The 22,507-nt window shown below is 33.8% G+C and overlaps 1 protein-coding gene, 1 long non-coding RNA gene and 1 pseudogene across 4 annotated transcripts; 2 read left to right on the top strand and 1 right to left on the bottom strand.

The window, feature by feature from the left end:
* The first annotated feature begins 251 nt into the window (after positions 1–251).
* Positions 252–4,826, top strand: LOC120157399 (annotated as a pseudogene).
* Positions 4,827–5,699: 873 nt separating this feature from the next.
* On the bottom strand, positions 5,700–8,558 carry LOC120157593 (ras-related protein RABE1c-like). Of its 3 annotated transcripts, none has more exons than XM_039168791.1 (9): positions 8,426–8,558; positions 8,134–8,237; positions 7,451–7,523; positions 7,265–7,365; positions 6,559–6,624; positions 6,223–6,320; positions 6,059–6,123; positions 5,883–5,973; positions 5,700–5,793 (listed from the first exon to the last, which is right to left on the bottom strand). In XM_039168791.1, exons 2-9 carry the CDS (start codon positions 8,204–8,206, stop codon positions 5,710–5,712), a joined length of 651 nt encoding a protein of 216 aa, XP_039024722.1. In that variant the 5' UTR covers positions 8,207–8,237; positions 8,426–8,558; the 3' UTR covers positions 5,700–5,709. The 3 variants fall into 3 exon arrangements, with proteins under 3 accessions (XP_039024722.1, XP_039024683.1, XP_039024637.1); XM_039168752.1 differs by having other exon boundaries at positions 8,423–8,549; XM_039168706.1 differs by lacking the exon at positions 8,426–8,558 and adding an exon at positions 8,312–8,412.
* On the top strand, positions 8,132–19,985 carry LOC120157825. Its single transcript, XR_005519177.1, has 3 exons — positions 8,132–8,252; positions 9,542–9,548; positions 19,974–19,985. It is a non-coding gene; the product is annotated as an uncharacterized LOC120157825 (long non-coding RNA).
* Positions 19,986–22,507: the final 2,522 nt, after the last annotated feature.

Here is a 22,507-nt window from a genome sequence, read left to right as displayed (position 1 = left end):
TAAACTATAATAGTGATAATATAGCTATTGCCCTTTTCATTTTGACCACCATTTTTGAAATTTTGACAATCAGATCACTAAATCATTTAAATGCATTCAATCAAGCAACTTGACGTTAACAATTACCAGAAGTGCTGATGTTGTAGTTAATACAATTGTATAATTACACAGTTAGTCCTTAGTACTTATACAATCTATCAAATTAGTTATAATTTTAAATTAATTCAATAAAACGAGTTGGAGGGGTTGATATGGGTCCATTGCTGTTGAAGTTGGAGGGGTATGGACCAAAGTGAAACAAGTGGCTGCATATGGTCTTGGGTTAATCAACGGTGGTGGCACCGAAGAGCTGTTGGAGAAAGTAAGAGTCGTTCAATCTGATACTTTTGAGTTTGATTCAAGGGGGTTTCACTGGTGGTATCACAACATCTGAATCGAGCTGTGACGCTGTTAGACTTTGTTGCAATGTCTTGGTTGAGAGACTTACTGCTCTTAAGGAACAGTTGATGGAACACGTGAGAACTCTTGAATGGGAGACATTGATTCTCCAGGTATGAGCTGAAACTTACTGCTTTAATATCAAACTCGTGTAATTCAATTCGAACTTCTCTCCAATTGAACCAATCATCGAGTCGGAAACTGAAGCCCCTACATCTTCAATCTCCTGTCCGATATTTAGAATACTACATATGGTATCCTTTTTGTTTCACCATCTTCATCTAACATTCAATGCATGCATATCAAACTTCTGTGAACTTATCTGCAAGCACACTTTTTATATCGGAATATGCTTCTGTGCAGTACCTATACTATGGTGCAGCAGTGAGTGAGGCAAGTTTCTCTATATCCCCTCTTTTCTTTTAATTTTAAAGCAGTCTTCTTTTGAAGCCCATCTACATACTATTTGTTTCAAATTTTTTTAAGTATCTATATCAGACACTTGTGTCTAAGACATTTTTAGGATGAGTATGAAGATATAATTCTTTGAGGACCCTCTAAATGCATGAAAGATTTTAAAAAATAAACATACTCGTGTCGTACGCGTATTCTTATTCGACACTTATCATCTTACATGTGAGCCATATTTACTAATTGACTTCATATTTACTAATGGTGAATATATGGCATTGCAGGTGGAAGTAAACCTTTTTACTGGGGAAACCACAAGTTTGCGCTCAGATATCATTTATGATTGGCCAAAGTTTGAATCCTGCTGTGGATTTAGGACAGGTTAGCCTGTGTTTTGCAATCTGAACTTCTCTATTTGTATTCAATATTTGATCATTAACATATTTAGACATGATACATGGAACGCCCCGAATCCCGGGTTAGTATTTCAGGTCAACCCGAGACCCATAGTTGGAGCCCAAAGAACTTATTAAAATAGCTTGGACCAAGTTTAGTTGATTTGGGCTGAGTTGGGCCCAAAAGAATTAATGAAGGTGATGAATAATTTGGGAAATAGAAGCAAGGGGACTAAAAGTGCAAATTACCCGTTTTCTTTTTCAAAGGAAAACTCCCCCTATTTCATGTTATGTTACGTGAACTACTCCCAAAAATCCCACCAAACCTCCTTGTTCTTCCCTCCATCATTTTCTATTCTTCTTCCCTTCCAAAATCAAGGTTTTCAAGCATTACAAATCTAGTTTGGTTAATTCAAGGTAAGATTATTAATCCTCATCCTTCTAGTTTCAATTTAAGCTTCACATTGTAAATTTTAGACTTGGGTTCCAAAAAATGGGTTTTTGAGGGGTTTATGAGAATCTATGGATTCTAACCTTTTTTAGGTGGATTTGAATTATAGAGAATGTATTTAAATTGTTTTGAGCATCTAGTTGAGTTAGTAATCCATTTTCTACCTTGTTTAGCGAAAGTGGTAAGAGAGAGATCCAAAGCTAAGAGAAAAGAGAAGGCACCTCTTGAGTGAGTCAGAGGCCTTGCCATCAGCCAATAAAATTAGGTAATCACACTTACAACTCCTTCGTACTCTTTAGTAGGTCCTTAGAAGTGTTAGATAGCATGAAGGTTGAGATTAAAGCTTGGTGAACATATGCATGGTAGATGTTGCAAGCATGTTTAAAGCCTTATTTATGACCCTACATGATTACGAAATATACTAATAACAAATGGGAACCTCATAATATTAATGTGGGTGTGTTTAAGAGAAATTTTTTAGCCTAAGTAAGGCCTTTTCGAGCAGGGGTATCGGTACTGTAAGAACAATATCGATACTATTTTTTAAAAAGAGTAAAAATAAGCCTAAGTTTAAGAAGGAGTATCAATATTAGGGTATCGATTTCGAAACTCACAGCTTGGTATCGAGACCGATTTAACAGGATACTAATTTGGTATCGATACTCCCTTGAGTATCGATGCCAAGGGTAGAGTATCGATATTCACCGTAAGAGTATCGATACCGATGTTATTTTAAAAAAAAATCAAATCAAATTTTAGTATCGATACCCTGTTTAGTATCAGTACCCTAACCTGGAAGTATTGATACTAGATGGTGAGTATCGATACTATCTCCTTTATTAGCAGTTGAAAATAGAGCAAAGTATCGATACTAAAAGGTCAGTACCGATACTGAAAGGCTAGTATCGATACCAGCGTATATTTTGATATAAGGATTTTTAGGGATTTGTAATAGGGAAATGAGGTTCCTGAGAACTATATAATTACTCTCAAATAAGACTACAAGTAGAAACAATAATAATGCTTAATTACACATAGAAACAAGATCAATTAGGATGACATAAAACTAGCCTTGTTTGATGTCAGGGAAACGATTCGGACACCTGAGTTTCTTTAGAAATATTAAGGGTGTCGAAGTACAGCTTCAGTCCGTATATCCTTAGGTAGTGTGCAAGGCACTTTAAACTGACTAGCTAGGGTACAAGGTCCGACACTCGCAAGGGGTGAGCTAGTCGAGTGTTTTGTGTCCGATGTAGACTAGAGGGGTGCGTGAGCTCCGAGATGCAGAAATCCCTCAGCCGCACCATAATGTCTGCCATAGTAGAGAGTGAGTATACGAGTACACTCGCTATATTGTTTTATCAATTGTTTGAGCATATTAATAAACCCTTTTTTGTATGATTTAATTGTAAGTGTGGGCATGGACTAGTTAACTCAACGTTTAGAATTTGTTTTCTTACGCATATTTATAGGTGGAGCAGTTGAAGAGTTTTTGTGCAAAGTAGATCCAGACCCATATTTCATAACAGAGTACTTCTCGAGTTCTTCTTGGAGGACATGTATATTCGTAACCCTGCTTGTATAATCGAGGTGGAACTTGTTTTAAATTGATGGTCTGTATATTTTGAAATGTTATTTTGGGAGCTCCCTATTATAAATTGATTTATATAAATATTATTGTTTATTTTATCATAAGCATTTACAAATAAATGTTTTCAAATGGGTATGGTAAAGAAAAATTTTGAGTTAGCCACTCTAGTAATTATATGCGGCATTCTTATCAGTTGACTGTGTTTCATATTAGTGTAGGGTGTTATAATACAAGAGTAAAGACTCTAAAAATAAAAAATTGATCAGCATATTCATATCGAACACGTACTTAGTACTCGTCCAAGTCGGTTAACATAGGAAACAAATATGTTTTGCAGATAGAAGGAGCTTATGTTCAAGGAATTGGATTCTTTATGTTTGAAGAATACCCCACAAACTCATGAATTAGTAACCGCAAATGGAACATGGAGTTATAAAGTCCCTACCAGGGATGGCAAACGGTCGGGAGGGGTGCAGATATCCCTTCCTTCATCCCACTATTCACCTAATTTTTTTGGATTCATTACCTACCCACCACCCATGACGGGTAAAATATTTAAATCCACTCCCGCCCACGCGGATACATTCTCAAATACATCCTCACACCCACCACTTAACTAAATACTCACCACCCATAATGTGTTCGTCTGTACCCACCCATACCCACTAATTTAAGATAGAAAAAATGATGTCTTCAATTCTAAAAATATTTATGCCTACATTGGGTTAAATTACAAGTTATGTCCAATAAAATCTCAAGATTTACGAAATTGTCTCTAAAATTGTACCTAAATTCATAATGGCCCAAAAAATTATATGGTGGATAGTTAGTGGGCTGAAGGATGTGGGGCGGGCAGATGCGATATGGGCATGATCTCAAATCCATCACTTACCCATTACCCACAGCGGGTATGACTTTTTGCATCCACATCTGCCTACTATCTACTAATCTTATACTCATCCTCGTCCTAATTGAAATGGATACGGTGCGATATTCATGAAATTGTACCCGTCTGCCATCCTTAGTCCCTAACCTCGAAACCATTCCCAAACAACTCAACGTGGAATCCTCAACAGCGGACATCATCAGAAACGTATGCTTTCTTCGAAAGGCAAGCTTTTAAATCCCCATATAGTTCATGTCTATTTCCTTCTTCTTTTTTCTTTTTTGAACTTTGGTAATCAACAAAGTTCGTCGACTCTTGTTTTGCAGCATCCGGTGAGCCGCCATTAATACTGGCGATTTCAGTTCACTGTGCTACGAGGGCGGTCATAGCTGAAGCCAGGCGGCAACTTGGTTAATGAATAGAGTAGACGACTCTAATTCAAGAGCAGTTGGAGGTTCCATCCGTGATGCCAGTTGTGAAAGAGCGGTGCGGGCTTGACAGCGTCCAGAAGTTCTTGCAATGGACAATGGGCACAAAGTGACGCAATTCTACTGCCTGTTTGCTTCAGTTTTATCTTCGGCGTGTGTACATCTCCATAAGTTATGTTGAAGAGGAGACGTTTTCACGGTTTTCAAACGCTGACATTAACTTAATAATATGCTTATATCAATATCCAACATAAATTACATCAAGTATTTGTTTTGTATCTCAATTGTTTTACGGCCAACTATTAGAGGCCATGGCCTTAAACGATGGACGTTAAAGACTACATTTGTTTTATTGAATTAGTTTAAAATTATGATCAATTTGATAGATTGTGTAAGTAATAAAGATTAAATGTGTAATTATACAAATTTTATTAACTGTCACTTTAACACTTCTGTTAATTGTTAATGTTAAGTAGCTTGATTGAATGCATTTAAATAATTTAGTGACCTGATTGATAAATTTTAAAAAATGGTGATCAAAATGAAAAAAAGCAATAGTTAGATGGCCATTATTATAGCTTACATTAAAGATTATGTAAAATAATATAATTAATATTTTATTTTAACTAATTTTTTAATTAATTTATAATTATAGGTCGAGTCCTTTAAAATTTTAAATTTTTATAAATTAAATTAATGATGCTCATCGCAGCTCGTCGATCGTGAAAGAATCTTTCCAAAGTTTAATATGTCATCCCACTAGTTGGTTGTTAGTTTCAAACTTTTTTATACAAAGCTTCTGAGCAAATTATTTGTTCTTGATAATTAAATTATCTTAGTATATTTTTCTCGCTACGAAGCAGTTCTTAATTTGAACTCCGAAAATGATAGTAGACAAATCTGGCTTCCAAAATTGAAAAAAAAATATATAACTATTTAAAAAAATTACCATGGATCTAACATTTCACACAAAAAAGTTGCAGATATAAAATAATGATAGGCAGAAGATTACAAGCAATAACAATGTAGTCGTAAGAAAATTAGTTTTGGCGGGCCAAAACAGCACCCTAGAGAAGAACATGTACCCAGTACCCTCATCTTTAGTTCGTTCATTGCCCGCAGCATCCCGATTTTTGAGCATTTGACGCATCCCCTCCAGCCCGGTCTGGTTGGTTGATCTTAATAGTCTGCGGCTGCAACGATGAACCACAAGATGATCAAAATGAGAAAATGTACGATTTGCATTATCAATAGTTAGTACTTTGAGCGAAAGAAACCGTACCTCCGCCTTCGAGTCAGAATCGGCAAGTCTTTGCTTAATATCTCGTGATATCGAAAAGAAAACCTCCTCGACGTTTAAGTTTGTTTTTGCACTCTGCAAAATAGTGACTCTTGAGCATACAGGACAGATACAACTGAACATCGGAAAAGTAGATACGGCATATGCAGTAAAATTACATAGTCTCAAAGAACTTGATGCTGTATTCATCAGCAAGAGCTTGGCCCTTTGAGGTAGGGACGGCCTGAAAAATAACTTAAGGGTCAACTTGACAATAAACAAATCAAGGCCAATATGGCAAACAGAAGGTAACCAAGAAAGGGAAGACAGAGAAGAAACGAACCCTTTTGCTTTCATCCATGTCAGCCTTATTACCCACCAGAATCTTGTTGACATTATCCGAAGCATGTTGTTCAATATTACGAATCCAATTTCTAATGTCTATGCCAAAAAGGGTTATCACTACGGTTGATAAGACCATTACAATGGAGAATGAATAAATTTTTAAATCACTGGATAAGGGGTATTTTTCAATTTTCAACACGCGGAGAACTGAAAAGTTCCGATAACTAGCAAAATTTGGTGAAAGCACTAACATTTCTAAAGATTCAAAGATGGACAAGATCGCAAAAAAGTGTATGAATTTCAAAATTTAAAAGACAAGTTCTTCAGTACTTACTATTGAAAGATGACTCATCAGTCACATCATACATCAGTAAAATACCCATGGCTCCACGATAGTAGGCTGCAAAAAATGAAGATGTTACATTATACATTTGTACACCATACAAGACTCTGGAGGAAAATAAAATCTGGATGTATTAGAGAGATCAGACATCTGGAGTTAATAAAAATATAGTGAACAATGCAACCATGATGGTAAAACAAGACAAGTAAGAAGAAAGGAGCATGCAACCATGTTTTGGAGTGTGAAAGAAAAGAATATGCAAACATATATTTTTCACCACCAGTAGAGCTGATACTAACAGGAAACACCATTAATTTAAACATTGAGTAACTAGAATCCAGAAAATATGAAAGGCTACGCATCCACAATTTCAAGCCTAACCACCTGTTCTTTGTGATTTTATTCCTAGGCCATGTCATACAGTAAAGAGTATAATAAAATTGGATTGGAAAATGTGAAACTATGAAAGCATAAAAGCTCCCGAGTCCTGACTTCCTTGCAGACCAAAAAAACCAGAAAGTTTATTGAATTTGATAATAATGGAGTGAAAACAACATCGTATCGAAGAACAACAAGCAAGCTTAAGTGAGAACAATGCCGAAGATATGCTATCAAATTATTTATCAATCATATATGTTATAATTCTGATTAAACATGTATTTCTAGTCAGTGACACCTCCAAAGCCCACAAACTAACCAGTTGTAATTGTTCGAAACCGCTCTTGCCCAGCAGTATCCCAGATTTGCAATTTGATCCTTTTTCCATCAAGCTCTATAGTCCTTATCTTAAAGTCAATTCTGCCAAAGCAAATTCAGCCTTTAAACCGCGTGTCCCGTATATAAATAAAAGTAATCACTGTAATGTAATAAGAAAAGAACCTACCCAATTGTCGTGATAAAACTTGTAGTAAATGAGCCATCCGAAAAACGCAAAAGGAGGCAACTCTTACCCACACCTGCCAACCACTCAATGGTACAAGCAAACAGAGTTATTAAGAACTCAAATACAGAAAGTGTAGAATATCAAGAAAAACTGCATTCAAAATCATTACAACATCACCTATTAATCCCTAGTTACAGACAATTATAGCTATTTATAGCAGAGCAGTTGATCACATGAATTGAAAAACGTTTCCTAATGAAAATGTACAAGCTACAGCTCACAATATTCAGCATCAGGAACACAAATCGAGGCAGAGTATTTCCACGATGATAAGCTATATTAAGATGGAATACATTTTCAAATACAAGACCAATATATCATTAGCATATATTCACCGTACAAGGAACTAGAACAGACTCGTTCTTCTTGAATCAACGACGCTTAACGAAAAATAAATGGTATTAAGATCGTTTATAGGCCTAAATCAAGCTGAATGTATGACAATTATCTTCAAATTCACATCACAATCTCACATCTGGGTTTTCCATATTTCATAAATAAAAATTGTCAAAGAACCAAAACATTTGTCGTGAAAAATGTAGATTTCATTAGTAGATCCAATTTCAAATCAAATACAAACATGAAAGTATGGTCAGAAAAAACAAAAGGAAATGAATATTTACCGCTGTCACCGATTAAAAGGAGCTTTATGAGGTAGTCATAATCGGCTCGAGCTCTTGCAGGTGGAGCAGCCATGGAAATAGAAGAAATTTATCGAAAACAAACCCTACAATAAAAAAAGGTATAAGTAATATTCGATAAAATGAACGGAGAGCAGTACCGGATCTGATACGTCAGCACCGGTCGGCCGTTGAAGAAAATTACTTTTTGCTTTTTTGTTAAGAGAAAGAGTGGGAAAAGAAAAATTGGAAAAATAGTATAATCAAGAAATAAGTCCTGGAATCAACTCCCAACCGTTGGATTAATATTTGGTAGTCAGATCTGTGTGGATCTAACGGAGAAATTTTATTTTTTAATTCGTCAACGGACAGAAAATAGGTGATTTAAGAAAACGACTGGGTTCTCTTAAAAGGTGTTAATTAAACGGCACCGATTAGTCGGAGATAGAAGCGCTGCGATTTTTGTATCTACACCGAGGATTCAGCGAGTCGAAAGATAATTATTTAATTATTGGTAAGTTATAAATTTGTATATACTTAAATATCTATATCTTTTATTTTAATTTAGTGTCTGATATTTATTTTATTTTTATTTGATATTTAATGTTTTATTCTGTAACTTAGTTTAGGACAAACCGTTAATTTCAACAGTTATATGTCACATAGTATTTTTTAATAGTAAAAAAATAAATTTTGTGATTAAAATAATAAAAAATTAATTAAGATAAATTACATACTTACTCACTGAATTTTACTTTCTCTTATTTTACTCATTGTACTTTCAATTTTTTCAATTTACTCACTGAAACTTTAAACATTAAACTTTTTTTATCACTCCATTTTATTTTTAACTATGTGATGAAGTGGTATTTTTTATTAATTTTTTACTGCCACATATGCATTAATTAATATTTATTATTATTTTTTTAATGAATATTTTTTTCACTCTTATCTTCATTGTTCTCATTTATCTAAAATAGAAAAGTGAAGTTTTGCAACCGACAAAACTCTTTTCAACTACGCTGTAACATCCTCAATACCGGGTTAGTGATTAAATTGTAAAGTTTCAGAATTTGGTGATTAGAGTAGAACCATGGATTAGTTCAATGATTTATTTGGAAATAAATCATAAAAGTTGTTAGTAATTATTAGATGAATTAAAGGGCAAAAGGGTCATTTGACAAGGAATATTTTTTTTATAAGATAAGGAACCATGTGGGACGAGAGAAAGGTTCTAGAGTTTTCTTCTTCTTTCTTCATACGTGAAGGCTTGACTCAAAGGTGAGTTTCTTTGTTTGTTGATTAATTATTGATTTTAAGGTTGGGTTATGATCATTAGATGATAATTAAGCTTAAGGAAAGCTTAATTTGTTCTAAAACAACAAGATGAAAGATATAGAAAAGATTAAAGAAAATGAGTTTTTAGATAAATTTCTGGAAATGAGTTAATAAGTGAATTTAGAGAAGGAATTTGACTTGTCATCACTAAGAATAAGAAATATATGAAGTTAGAAAGGATTAATAACAAAGTTGAAAGTTTAGCAAGATTCTTAAATTTTAAGAATCATGAAGAGATATGGAAGATAAAGATGGTTTATATGGATATAAGTTGGTTTAAGTAATGGTAATTGAGTTTAATGACATGATAGGGGCTTAAAATAGAAGTATTAAGCTGAAAAGAGTGGATGTTAGGGCATAAAAATGAATTATGGGCCATGTGCATCGATGCACATTCAATGTGTACCGATGCATCAAGGGTAAATTTCTAGAAATTGTTCAGTGTGTATCGATGCACAAGAAGTGCATCGATGCACCCCTAAAAATGGAAACATCGAATGAAAATGGTGCATCGATGCATAAGGAGTGCATCGATGCATCCCCTTAAAATGAAAACATCGAAGGTAATTTGTGTATCGATGCATGGGTAGTGCATCGATGCATATGTTAATGAATGCATCGATGCATTGTAGAATACATCGATGCACTGTAGAATGCATCGATGCACTTCAAGGGAAAATTGAAATAGACAATTCTTTTGGTCTAAGAAATTATAGATTAGAATATATCAATTGGATACTGATATGTATCAATGTATGATTATATAGATATCGAGCACGAACAAGTTCCGGAACGATTATCAAGTCAAGATTCGATCGAAAGAAAGGAAATCATAAAAGTGGATTGGAACTTAGTGAGGCCCAAGTGAATGCATATTATTTAGTATATAATGTTTAATGAGAAATAAGACTTGTGACAAATCTATTTCCAATAGTAAAATGCATGAATTCCTAGATAGAAGTATGTTTTTGCTATGGTTCATATGTGTGCAGGAGTCGATGTGGTGACATATTATTGTATATGTTGCATGATTATATGGGTTAACATGCTTTTGGTATGTAATGTTATAAGAAATCTGTGCTATGTGATGTATATATATGAACATATGTGAAATTGAACTATGTAATAATATGAAAAGAAACTATGTGACTATATGTATATGTGAAAGAAGCTATGAGCTTATATGACATATGATATGAAAGTGTATATGTGGAATGATATAAGTGAAAATGCCCATGTTATATGATACGAGAGCTATAGGTATAGTTGGCATGCCAAGAGTCGAGGGTTCTACGCGGTCCTTCGGGACATATATGTATCCTTTGGAACATTTACAGGGTCTTTTGAGACAGATTTGATCCATTGGAATATGTATATGGTTCTTAAGGAGTGGTCATTCGAGACAAATATAGTACATAGGTCCTTCGGGATAAAATTTCATAGCCCATAATGGGACCCCTTACGAGCTGTGGTGACAGCATAGTGCAACCTCAATAGACTCATATTTACAGTTCTCACAGGTGTACATGGGCTAATAAGAGATAACATTGAATACAATGTATGTGATATATATATATATATATATGTTTTGTGATATGAATTATATGATATGATATATGTGTGTGTTAATGAATATTGTATATGTTATAAGATATATGATATGAACATAATAAATCATATGAGCAAGAGAATAGAAATATGAATGATAATAAAATGATAATGATAGGAATGAAGATAATTATATGCATGTATGGATTTGATGGATGAGAAGATATATGTTTGGGTATGCTATGGTAACAGTAATTGTTCATGCATGATTACAAGTTATAGTTTACATTATATGTTTATTTGCCTCACTAAGTCATAGACTTAGCATGTAAGTGATTTACACGTAGGTTTTGAGAAGAGTAAAGAGCAATGTGGAGCAAGACAGGTCAGTTCTCCTTACCGAATGTCAGATCAGAAAAGAGGTGAATAATATGTATTTTTGTATATAAAGTTCTAGTTGGCATGTATTCAAAAGAGTATATTGCATAAGCTCTGAATAAGTTATATGTAAATGTATTTTATGTAAGTTAGTCATCTATATGTTATAAAAGTTTTAAATTACTCATTATTTTATACAAGTAAATGTTTTGAAAAATCAATGTGACACCTCGGACTCGTATTTGGGTCGGATACGGGTTAGGGGTGTTACATATGCACTCTTCAAATCTCCTCTGTTCATCGTCGGATTGATCCCGAACGGAAGTATATTAGTCCCCTCGTCATTGTGTATATCTTCAGCATCTGGATCTAGAAGGCAACCCTCCAAACGTCAGTGATTATCTCTAACCAAACATGGGGTTGGAGAGATCTATCTATGGTGAAAATAGATTCAAACAGTTGATCACTTCGACAAGATATTCGAACTGAGATGGGTTGATCTTGTAATAACTCCATGCATGGTGGGATTTGGATGAAGGGTGTCATCATCAAGAATCTGGGCATTTTCTGTAATACCCCTAACCCGTACCCGACTCGAATACGAATCTGAGGTGTCACATTGACTTTTTAAACCATAAATAATTATCAAAGAATGACCATTTAAATTTTTAACCAAAATAAAAAAGTAGAAAACCTTAACTTAAAATAAGATAACAATTTCACATTCATGCTTACATAAAAGCTTTAATAATTTACATAAATGCAAAATATATGAGTTTACAAAATAAATCAGAGCATTTCCAATTAAACTGATAATACATGCCAACAGTTTACAAAATTTCAGAAAACCTACATTCAATTGGTCTTGATCTGATCTTCAAGGTAGTACATTATCCTCGCCTAGTTTTAATCTTTCGTTTTCTTCAGAGCTACGTGTGGAATAATCACACGCTAAGTCGATGACTTAGTGAGGCAAAAACTAAATAGTACTAACTTTATAGAAGAAATCTTTATTTATTATATCGAAACATTTCATAAAAATTCCAAAATTATTCTCCATAACAAGAAGGTATACTTATGTGTATTATTCGTCTTATATAGATTTGTTTCCAAATACCCAACATATACTACTGGGAACTCTAGGTATTTGAGTACATTGAGGTTGTGCACTAATGTTGTCACCATAGCTCGTAATTTGCATCAAAGTGCCATATAATTATCCTGAATGACCACATAGGTTTGCACCAAAGTGGCACATAATTGTCCCGAAGGACCACATAAAACCCTCGACTCTTGGCATGCCAACTATACCTCTAATCCTCATACATATACCTTGGCCTTTTAACCACATAATTATTTATCATTCCTTATTCAAAGTGTATCTTATTCACATAGGCACTTTCACATCGAATATCTTTGTATTCACATTCCACATGTCACATTTTCATAGTTACGCATTCATAAAAATCAAAACATAGCTTAAATAATATAACTTGTATAAAACATTGTAAAATATAACATAAAAGAATTTAAAAAGGTTTTCGATCGAAAAATTTGAGGTTGGCTTATCTCAAGCCGCCCTCAAATCTAATATAAAACCAATGAGTTGCACTCACATTTGCCTCACTGCAGTCCTAAACAAAGTCCTTAATACTTTTGAATTGAAGCTTATAATGTCGAGTTGACCGGAAGTTGATTATGTTCAACAACTACACAAAATAATCAAAAATTAATATCGTACTTCGAATCACTTATCTCCAATCATAATAATTTAAGTTGAAATAAACATTTAATTCCTCATTTTATACTTAGTAGTATCGGTACTACCACTACAATACCGATACTTCTCTCCTGTAGTATCGATACCCCCTACGGTACCGATATCATTATGAAGTTCTGGAAATTTATCTTGAAAATGGTATCGATACTATACCCTTGGTATCAATACTTCCTACACAGTATCGATACCACCCTTAGAATTCCACTGATTTAGCCTTGAAGTATCAGTATTGTTCTTCCGGTACCGATACTCTATGCCCAGAAATGTTATTTCCATTTCGAAAATCAATCAAAAACTTCCTAAATCTCTTACCGTAATCCTTCATTATGCCTTTAAACTCAACCTTATACATCCAAACCATCTTATATCCATTTAATACTCTTAATCATCCAAAATCCCATTTGAACACTTTAATCTTAAAATAAAACCAAAATTTCAAACATGTTCTTAATCATTTATATTACTCCTACTTCTTTAGTTTGATCATTAACAAGTCAAATATCTCAATAAAACTCCAAAAACTACACCATATTAACAATTAATTTCAAAACCCATTCTACAAATCCATGTCTAAATCACTCCTCTTGTTGTTTTAATCTTATACAAGCTTTCCTTAATCTTATATAAGACCCAAACTTTCAATACCAAACCAAAAATTGAAGGAATCATTAGATTTACAAAAACTTACCTTTGCTAATGAAGTCCACGATAAGAAGAAGAAGATAGCAAGAAATGGTTCAAGAATTCTCCACTTTCCACATGTTTATCCCTTAATAAAGAATATAATTATCCTTTACCATAAAAAGACCATAATGCCTTTTCCACTCATCCAAAATTGCTATTAATACCTACATAAAAATTCCACCATAAATCCTTGAAATTTTCAACTATTCTAACTCAACCACTAAGTTAATAATTTTTACATTCTGGCCACTGACCCGATGATTGGGATGTTACATTTTCCCTCCATTATTCAAGATGATTAAAATAGTGGGTTGTTTTCTTGTATGTTTCACTTAATGCATAGTGGATTGTTTTCCTTTTTTTGGGTTTCTTATAAGATACATGGGTAACTTAAGATTTAAAAGATAACATTTATCGATCATCAAACCTATTGTCATTGCACTATCGAATTTGAGCAGGGAAGTTGCCCTCTTCATCCACTATGTTTTACAAACTATTTTCGACATTTAAATCAAGAAAATGAATTTCAAATGGCAACTCAATTTGAAGTTGAGACTTTGGTTAAGGAAAATTATGATGTTAGAGGTTATTTGGATAAAAGTAATATACCAGTGGATGTTAGAGTATGCCCAAAGACAAATCATATGATAATTGTAATAATACTTTTATTTACCGATTTTATTGAATAAAGGCATTGCCACTATTATTTTCAGTTATATATATGTGTTTAACATAAATTGAAAGATAATAAAGTCCATATAATGACATAATTGTTATTAAAAGATCCCTAGTCAATTATTATTATGGGCATGGACAATAATAATACGCTTAAGACTAACATATTATTGATTGATGACAACGAGTTGTCATTGACATAGAGATGTCAGAATTGATACATGATTATATTTTTAGAGAACAATGTATTGGATTGACCCACCATGAGCATATGTCTTGGATTATTATGTGACAGTCATAATATTACTCATGGTGATGACTATATGTATGATCCTTAGACTTGAGATCAATATTATCCCAACATATATTGTTCTATGTTTTGATGCAGCTAAACAAGCTCCGTAACTGGTTTCTTTATAAAGATTGTTATTGAATATATCTCAATATATGTTGTGGGTGTGTATGATTAAGATAGGATTTGTCCTTCCTACATAATAGGAAATATATCACAGGCCACTTGATTGAGTAAGACTAGAAACTCATGGCCATGATCGAATAAGTTGATATGAGATATCATAAACTATTCGTTAATTAAAGTCTACTCTAGATATCAAGAAACAATAGATGGGCTATACAAGTGTGACTATTCCAAGACTTGTGACTATTCTAGATATAAATAACATAAGGATGTAATACATAAAAGAGGTAATCACCAAGATGATATGTCGAATCATATTTTCTTGTAACTTAGGTGACAATGAAATATTGCTAGATGTCACTTATTGTATGTAATATTAGAATTGTTCTAATAATTACTGCTAACGTTACAAGAACCTACAGGGTCACACCCTAGGATTGAAAAGAGTAAAGATGTACAATTTGTTGTACGTTACTAAAATATATCTAGAGTTAATTAAATATATATATTTTAATAATCTCGAATATTAAATTTTAATTAATTAAATATAGATTTAATTAATTTGAAATAATAAAATCCCTAATATGATTAGGGTAACTTGGATATAAAAGGATTATTAAATTCCAATTAATTAAATATATATTTAATTAATTTGAAATAATAAAAACCCTAATATGATTAGGGTAACTTGGTTATAAAAGGGTGTGTTAGGTCTAGCAGCCATTTTAGAATACACACAAAAAACCTTCAGCCATTTTTCTCTCAAAACGGTTTTGGGGAAGAAAATTATTGCTCTCAATCGGGTGAACTGAGTAGAGGTCGAGACGTGATTTCGTGGAGGCTTACGATTCAAAGCGATCTACACCACCAGTATTCACTGTTGTCCTTTTTGTTTTTCAAGGAACCCGCTGTAAGTATTTGCATCCCTTCCTCCCGATTTCAGTTTTTCGTACTTGGATCGCTGATGAGATCGTCAAGTTTTGTTTCCGCTGCGCCATGGGGTGCACCTACGGTCCCAACAGTGGCATCAGAGCCACTTGTACGATCTGAATTTGAGTTAAATTTTTGGTTGATGAGATATGTATGATATGCATGTTTTGGTTTTATCGATTTCGGTAAATATGTTGATATTATTGTTCGAATCGATAACCACAACGGTTAATATGTTACTTTGTTAATATGTTTTTCAATCGATTTGTTGTTGGATAATTGTACGAGTGCGATAGCAGATCACATTTGGAAGTAGAATAATGGTTGTTCCGAAGCAAAAAACCTTCGGGATTGAAAATCCCAAAAGCACGATTTTGTTGATAATTATTATCAAATCATGAAGTTTTTCCATGGAAACAAAAGTTTATTTTTTTTAACAAAGGCGTAAGAACGTGTATATATATATGATATGTTTTATATGCATGGTTATAGCCCTTGTTCACTTTATAATGGTTTAATTTGAAATACGGTCTGCGAGCCGTGCCTTTCTATATCTCTTTTGTATTTCTCTTCTCATCTTACTCCCTCGTATGTAAAACGAGTTTCTTTTAAAATTGTAAACCTATGAAGATTCACAAGGAGCAGAAGAATGGCGAGAAGATTCCTAGAGAGTAGTCTTAGGCTTTAAGGTTCTTGGTTCTTCCATTGGCTTGGGATAGGTCACCTTAGTTATTATTTTAGGCTATAACCATTGCATCTTATTTATTGCTATATTTGTTATGTATGAAATGCATCAAATGATAAAATAAGAATAAATATTGATGAGATCAATAAGGGCCTAATATTAAAACGAACAATGATGAGATAATTACACAAATCCCTCTTTATGATCTAAGTTAACTTAACCATCCAATATTTACCCTCGTTAAGGCTTTGATAGATATTGTGTGGGCTTTGCCAAAGCATTGGCACATAAATCTATCTTGGTTAAACGTGAAGAATAAGCAAGTGGTATTCACTGGTTGAAATATTGGTAATAACTTAGCTAGGTTATTCTAATAGGATTAGAAACCTAGAGGTTAAATATTTGGATAAGCCATTAGATGACTTGAACTAAAGTTGTTCACCAAAATGAAGAGTTACATTAGATGTAACTAGTCAACTGTTAGTTACCTAAATAATCATTATCCTAAAAGAAAAGCCAAAGCTGATTTAGGAAATTAATGTATTATGGATCCTCACCCACTAGAAAAATTTTCGTTGACTTTTTTCGAAATTAAAACAAAGAGGGTTTTTAATTTTGAATAAAATAGTGGGAGTAATTTGTAAATAAAGTCTTATTTATAAATTTTAATTCGGTAAATTTACTTACTTTAATATTTCCATTGTTGTAGATTTAATGGAAAACAACACTTTATCACTGCGATCACTCCTCGAGAAGGATAAACTTAATGGCATAAACTTCCTTGACTGGTTTCGTAATTTGAGAATTGTTCTCAAACAGAAAAGGAATGAATATGTCATTGAGGAACCTGTTCTTGATGAACCGACAACTAATGCTTCAAAAGCTGACAAAGACAAATTCAAGAAACATATGGATGATATGTTAGATGTTGGATGTCTAATGCTTGCCACCATGACTCATGAGCTTCAGAAGCAACATGAGGACATGGTTGCATATGAGATGATTCAAAATCTCAAAGAAATATATGAAGGACAAGCACGTCAAGAGAGATATGAGACCTATAAAGCTCTATTTCAATGCAAAATAGCAGAGGGAACTCTTGTAGGAGCTTATGTCATCAAGATGATGGTCTACATCCAAACGTTGGAAAAGCTGGGATTTCCTCTCAAAGATGAATTGGCTACCGATGTTAACCTGCAATCATTTCCAGATAGCTTTAGCAAATTTTTCCTTAATTTCAACATGAATGAAATTAACAATACTTTGCCATAGTTACTTGGCATGTTACGAACTGCTGAAAGTAACATGAAAAAGGTTAGACCTAAGCCCATTCTAATGGTCCACAAGGACAAAGGAAAGTGAAAGAAAAAGGTAGTGGCAAAGTCTAAGGGCAATGGTAAGACCAAACAAAAAGGGAAAAATACATTGAAACCCAAAGGGGGAGTTAGCAAAAAAGGAAATGTTTCCATTGTGATAAGACCGGACACTGGAAGAGAAACTGCTCTGTTTACCTTGAAGAGGTCAAGAAGGCAAAAGCAAATGGAATATTTCTTTCAGGTATTTATGTTATTGATGTTAATTGTCAATATCTACTTCTTGGGTATTAGATACCAATTGTGGTTCTCATATTTGTACTTCTGTACAGGGACTGCAAAAGATAAGGAATCTGGCTAAAGGAGACGTTGATCTACGAGTGGGAAATGGAGCAAGAGTTGCTGCATTATCTATAGGGACATATGTTTTATCTTTGCCTAGTGGACTTGATTTAAATTTAGAGGTTTGTTATTATATGCATAGTTTGACTAACAACATTATTTCTATTTCTTGTTTGGACAAGATTGGTTTTGAGATTATTATTAAAAATAATTGTTGTTCTTTTTATCTCGATAGTGTTTTTTATGGTTCAATATAATTGGTTAATGGTCTCTATATTTTGGATCAAGAAAACACCATTTATAACATAAATACTAAGAGATCAAAAACAAATGACTCGAATCAAACTTATCTTTGGCATTGTCTTAGGCCATAAAAGTGAGAAACTCTTATCAAAACTCCATGAAGATGGATTCTTAGATTCATTTGTTTTCGAACAATATGATGTATGGGAATCTTGCTTGTTGGGGAAAATGATTAAAGCTCATTTTAATAGTAAAGATGAGCGAGCAAGGGATTTATTGGGGTTAATACATAGTGATGTATGTGGACCAATGAATACACAAGCCAGAGGTGAATTTCATTACTTCATTACTTTTACCGATGACTTCAGTTGGTATGGATATATTTATCTTATGCGCCATAAATCTGAAGCCCTTGAAAAGTTTAAGGAATTTAAAAATGAAGTACAAAATCAACTAGACAAGAGTATTAAGGAACTTCGATCAGATTGAGGTGGAGAATACTTAAGCATAGAGTTTGATGAACTTCTAAAAGAATGTGAGATTGTCTCACATCTTACACCACCTGGTACACCACAGTGGAATGGAGTTTTTGAAAGAAGGAATCGAACAATGTTAGACATTGTTCGATCGATGATGAGTCATAGTGATCTTTCGACTTCTTTTTGGGGACATGCACTTGAAACAATCGCTTTCACACTAAATCATATTCCATCTAAATCGGTTCAAAAGACACTATACGAGATATGGACTGAGAAACGTCGCTGTATGTCTTTTATGAAGATTTGGGGTTGTGAAGCTTATGTAAAACATCAGATGTCTACAAAGTTCGAACCTAAATCTCATAAGTGAATATTTGTTGGATATCCTATAGAAACTAAGGGATATTATTTCTTCAACCCTAACGAGAACAAAGTGTTTGTTGCTCGAATAGGAGTTTTTCTCGAAAGAGAATTTCTCTCAAAGAAAGAGAAGGTAGAAATATTGAACTTAGAGAAGTTCAAGAACAACAGATAAATGAACCTGAACTTGAGCATGTTTCACAAGTTGTTGAGGAGCATTCAACAGAATTAGAAACACAATCACTGCGTAGATCCACAAGAGAACATCGTGCACCTGAGAGATTTGGATTTCTCATTACGACACATGGAGATGCTCTTCTTATGGATCAAGATGAGCCCAGGACTTATCAAGAGGCAATGTCTAGCCCAGACTCTGAGAAATAGATTGAAGCCATGAGATCTGAGATGGATTCCATGTCAGTAAACCAAGTATGAACTTTGGTTGAACCACCTGAAAGGGTCAAACCTATAGGGTGTAAATGGGTTTTCAAGAAGAAAACGGACATAGATGGTAATGTACAAACATACAATGGGCGATTAGTCGCTAAAGGTTTTCGACAAGTTCATGGTGTAGACTATGACGAAATATTCTCCCCTGTAGCTATGTTTAAGTCCATCCGGATCTTGCTCGCAATAGCTGCATTCTATGATTATGAAATCTGGCAAATAGACGTCAAAACCACCTTCCTTAATGGAAAACTTGAAGAGGATGTGTATATGACACAACCGAAAGGTTTTGTCTTTCCAGGAAATACTAGAAAGGTTTGTAAGCTACAGAGGTCTATTTATGGACTAAAACAAGCTTCTCAAAGCTGAAATCTTCATTTCAATGATGCAATCAAAGAGTTTTATTTTATCAGAAATGAAGATGAGCCTTGTGTTTATAAGAAAACTAGTGGGAGCATTGTTTCTTTCCTAATCTTGTATATAGATGACATACTCATCATAGGAAATTATATACCTATTTTACAGTATGTTAAGACTTGGTTAAGTAGTTGTTTTTCTATGAAAGATTTGGGTGAGGTAGTGTATATCTTAGGAGTTAAGATATATAGAGATAGATCAAGACGACTTCTAGGTCTAAGTCAAAGTACATATATAGACAAAGTGCTGAAAAGGTTTAGTATGGAAGAATCCAATAAATGATTTTTGCCTATGAGACATGTCATTTCTCTTTCTAAGGAAATGTGTCCTTCAACTCCACTAGAAAGAGAACGGATGAATAAGATTCCATATGCTTCGGCTATTGGTTCTATAATGTATACCATGATATGTACTCGACCAGATGTATCGTATGCTCTAAGCATGACGAGTCGGTATCAAGCAAACCCTGGTGAAAATCATTGGGTTGCGGTTAAAAAATATCCTTAAGTACTTAAGAAGAACTAAGGATAAATTTCTTGTATATGGAGGGGAGGAAGAGCTTAGTATAAAAGGTTATACTGATGCCATGTTCCAAACTGACAAGGATGACTCACGATCATAATCGGGTTTTGTGTTTTGTCTTAACGGAGGTGCTGTGAGCTGGAAAAGTTTGAAGCAAGACACAGTAGCTGATTCTACAACAGAGGTTGAATACATTGTAGCCAGTGAAGTAGCAAAAGAGGTTGTTTGGATCAAGAAGTTTATATTGGAATTAGGTGTTGTTCCTAGCATATCAGATGTTGTAGAAATCCGTTATGACAATAATGGAGCCATTGCACAAGTAAAGGAACCCAGATCTCATCAACGATCCAAACATATTCTTAGGCGCTTTCATCTCATTCGAGAGATCATTGATCAAGGAGATGTGGAAATATGTAGAGTACACACGGATGACAACATTATTGATCTCTTGACGAAACCTCTTACACATCAGAGGCATGATCGTCACACTAAGTCACTCGGTATTAGATATGTGAGTGATTGGTCTTAGTGCTAGTGGGAGATTGTTAGAGTATGCCCAAAGACCAATCATCATCATATGATGATTATAATAATACTTTTATTTACCGATTTTATTGAATAAAGGCATTGCCACTATTATTTTCAGTTATACATATATGTTTAACATAAACTGGAAGATAATAAAGTCCATATAATGACATAATTGTTATTATTAAAAGATCCCTAGTCAAGTATTATTATGGGCATGGACAATAATAATACGCTTAAGACTAACATGTTATTGATTGATGACAACGAGTTGTCACTGACATAGAGATGTCAAAATTGATACATGATTATATTGTTAGAGAACAATGTATTGGATTGACCCACCATGAGCATATGTCTTGGATTATTATGTGACAATCATAACATTGCTCATGGTGATAACTATATGTATGATCCTCAGGCTTGAGATCAATACTATCCCAACATATATTGTTGTATGTTTTGATGCAGTTAAACAAGCTCCGTAACTGGTTGCTTTATAAAGATTGTTATTGAATATATCTCAATATATGTAGTGGGGTGTGTATGATTAAAATAGGATTTGTCCTTCCTATATAATAGGAAATATATCACAGGCCACTTGATTGAGTAAGACTAGAAACACATGGCCATGCTCGAATAAGTTGATATGAGATATTATAAACTATTCGTTAATTAAAGTCTACTCTAGATGTCAAGAAACAATAGATGAACTATACAAGTGTGACTATTCCAAGACTTGTGCATATTCTATATATAAAGAACATAAGGATGTAATACATAAAAGAGTTAATCACCAAAATGATACGTCGAATCATAGTTTCTTGTAACTTAGGTGACAATGAAATATTGCTAGATGTCACTGTTATCCTTGCTGTTTTTCAAGGAACCCGCTGTAAGTATTCGCATCCCTTCCTCCCGATTTCAGTTTTTTGTACTTGGATTACTGGTGAGATCGTCGAGTTTTGTTTCCGCTGTGCCATGGGGTGCGCCGACGATCCCAACAGTGGGTATGGGTGTAGCGATTTGGGTGAGTGAGGAAAATAATGATGATGAATATTTCTTATAAGACTTTGTTTTTGGCATTCTTCTTTATCCTATGATTTGTCTTTTTTTAACCCTTTTTCTTCTCTTCGTTTGGCCAACTATGGTTAAAATAGCAGCCAAGGATGGTCAAAATGATGATGAACGTGGTGATCAAAATATGGGTTCACTCAAGTTGAGAAGAGAAATGAAGAGAAAATGGGAGGAAAAGAAAGAAGAAAAAAGAAAGAAAGAGGAGAAAATGAA

This window comes from Hibiscus syriacus, unplaced genomic scaffold (genome assembly GCF_006381635.1).
Source record: "Hibiscus syriacus cultivar Baekdansim isolate YM2019G1 unplaced genomic scaffold, ASM638163v2 tig00000249_pilon, whole genome shotgun sequence".
In the NCBI taxonomy this organism is placed as follows: domain Eukaryota; kingdom Viridiplantae; phylum Streptophyta; class Magnoliopsida; order Malvales; family Malvaceae; genus Hibiscus; species Hibiscus syriacus.
The sequence above is the reverse complement of the archived record's forward strand: the minus strand, read 5'-3'. Positions and strand labels throughout refer to the sequence as shown.

Excerpts from the sequence above, each read along its gene's own strand:
- LOC120157593 (XM_039168791.1), bottom strand. The coding sequence starts at position 8,206 with ATGGCTGCTCCACCTGCAAGAGCTCGAGCCGATTATGACTACCTCATA. Across the intron at positions 7,524-8,133 it reads CCTTTTAATCGGTGACAGCG|GTGTGGGTAAGAGTTGCCTC; the intron begins GTAAATATTCAT and ends AGTGGTTGGCAG. Across the intron at positions 5,794-5,882 it reads ATTCTGACTCGAAGGCGGAG|CCGCAGACTATTAAGATCAA; the intron begins GTACGGTTTCTT and ends TCATCGTTGCAG.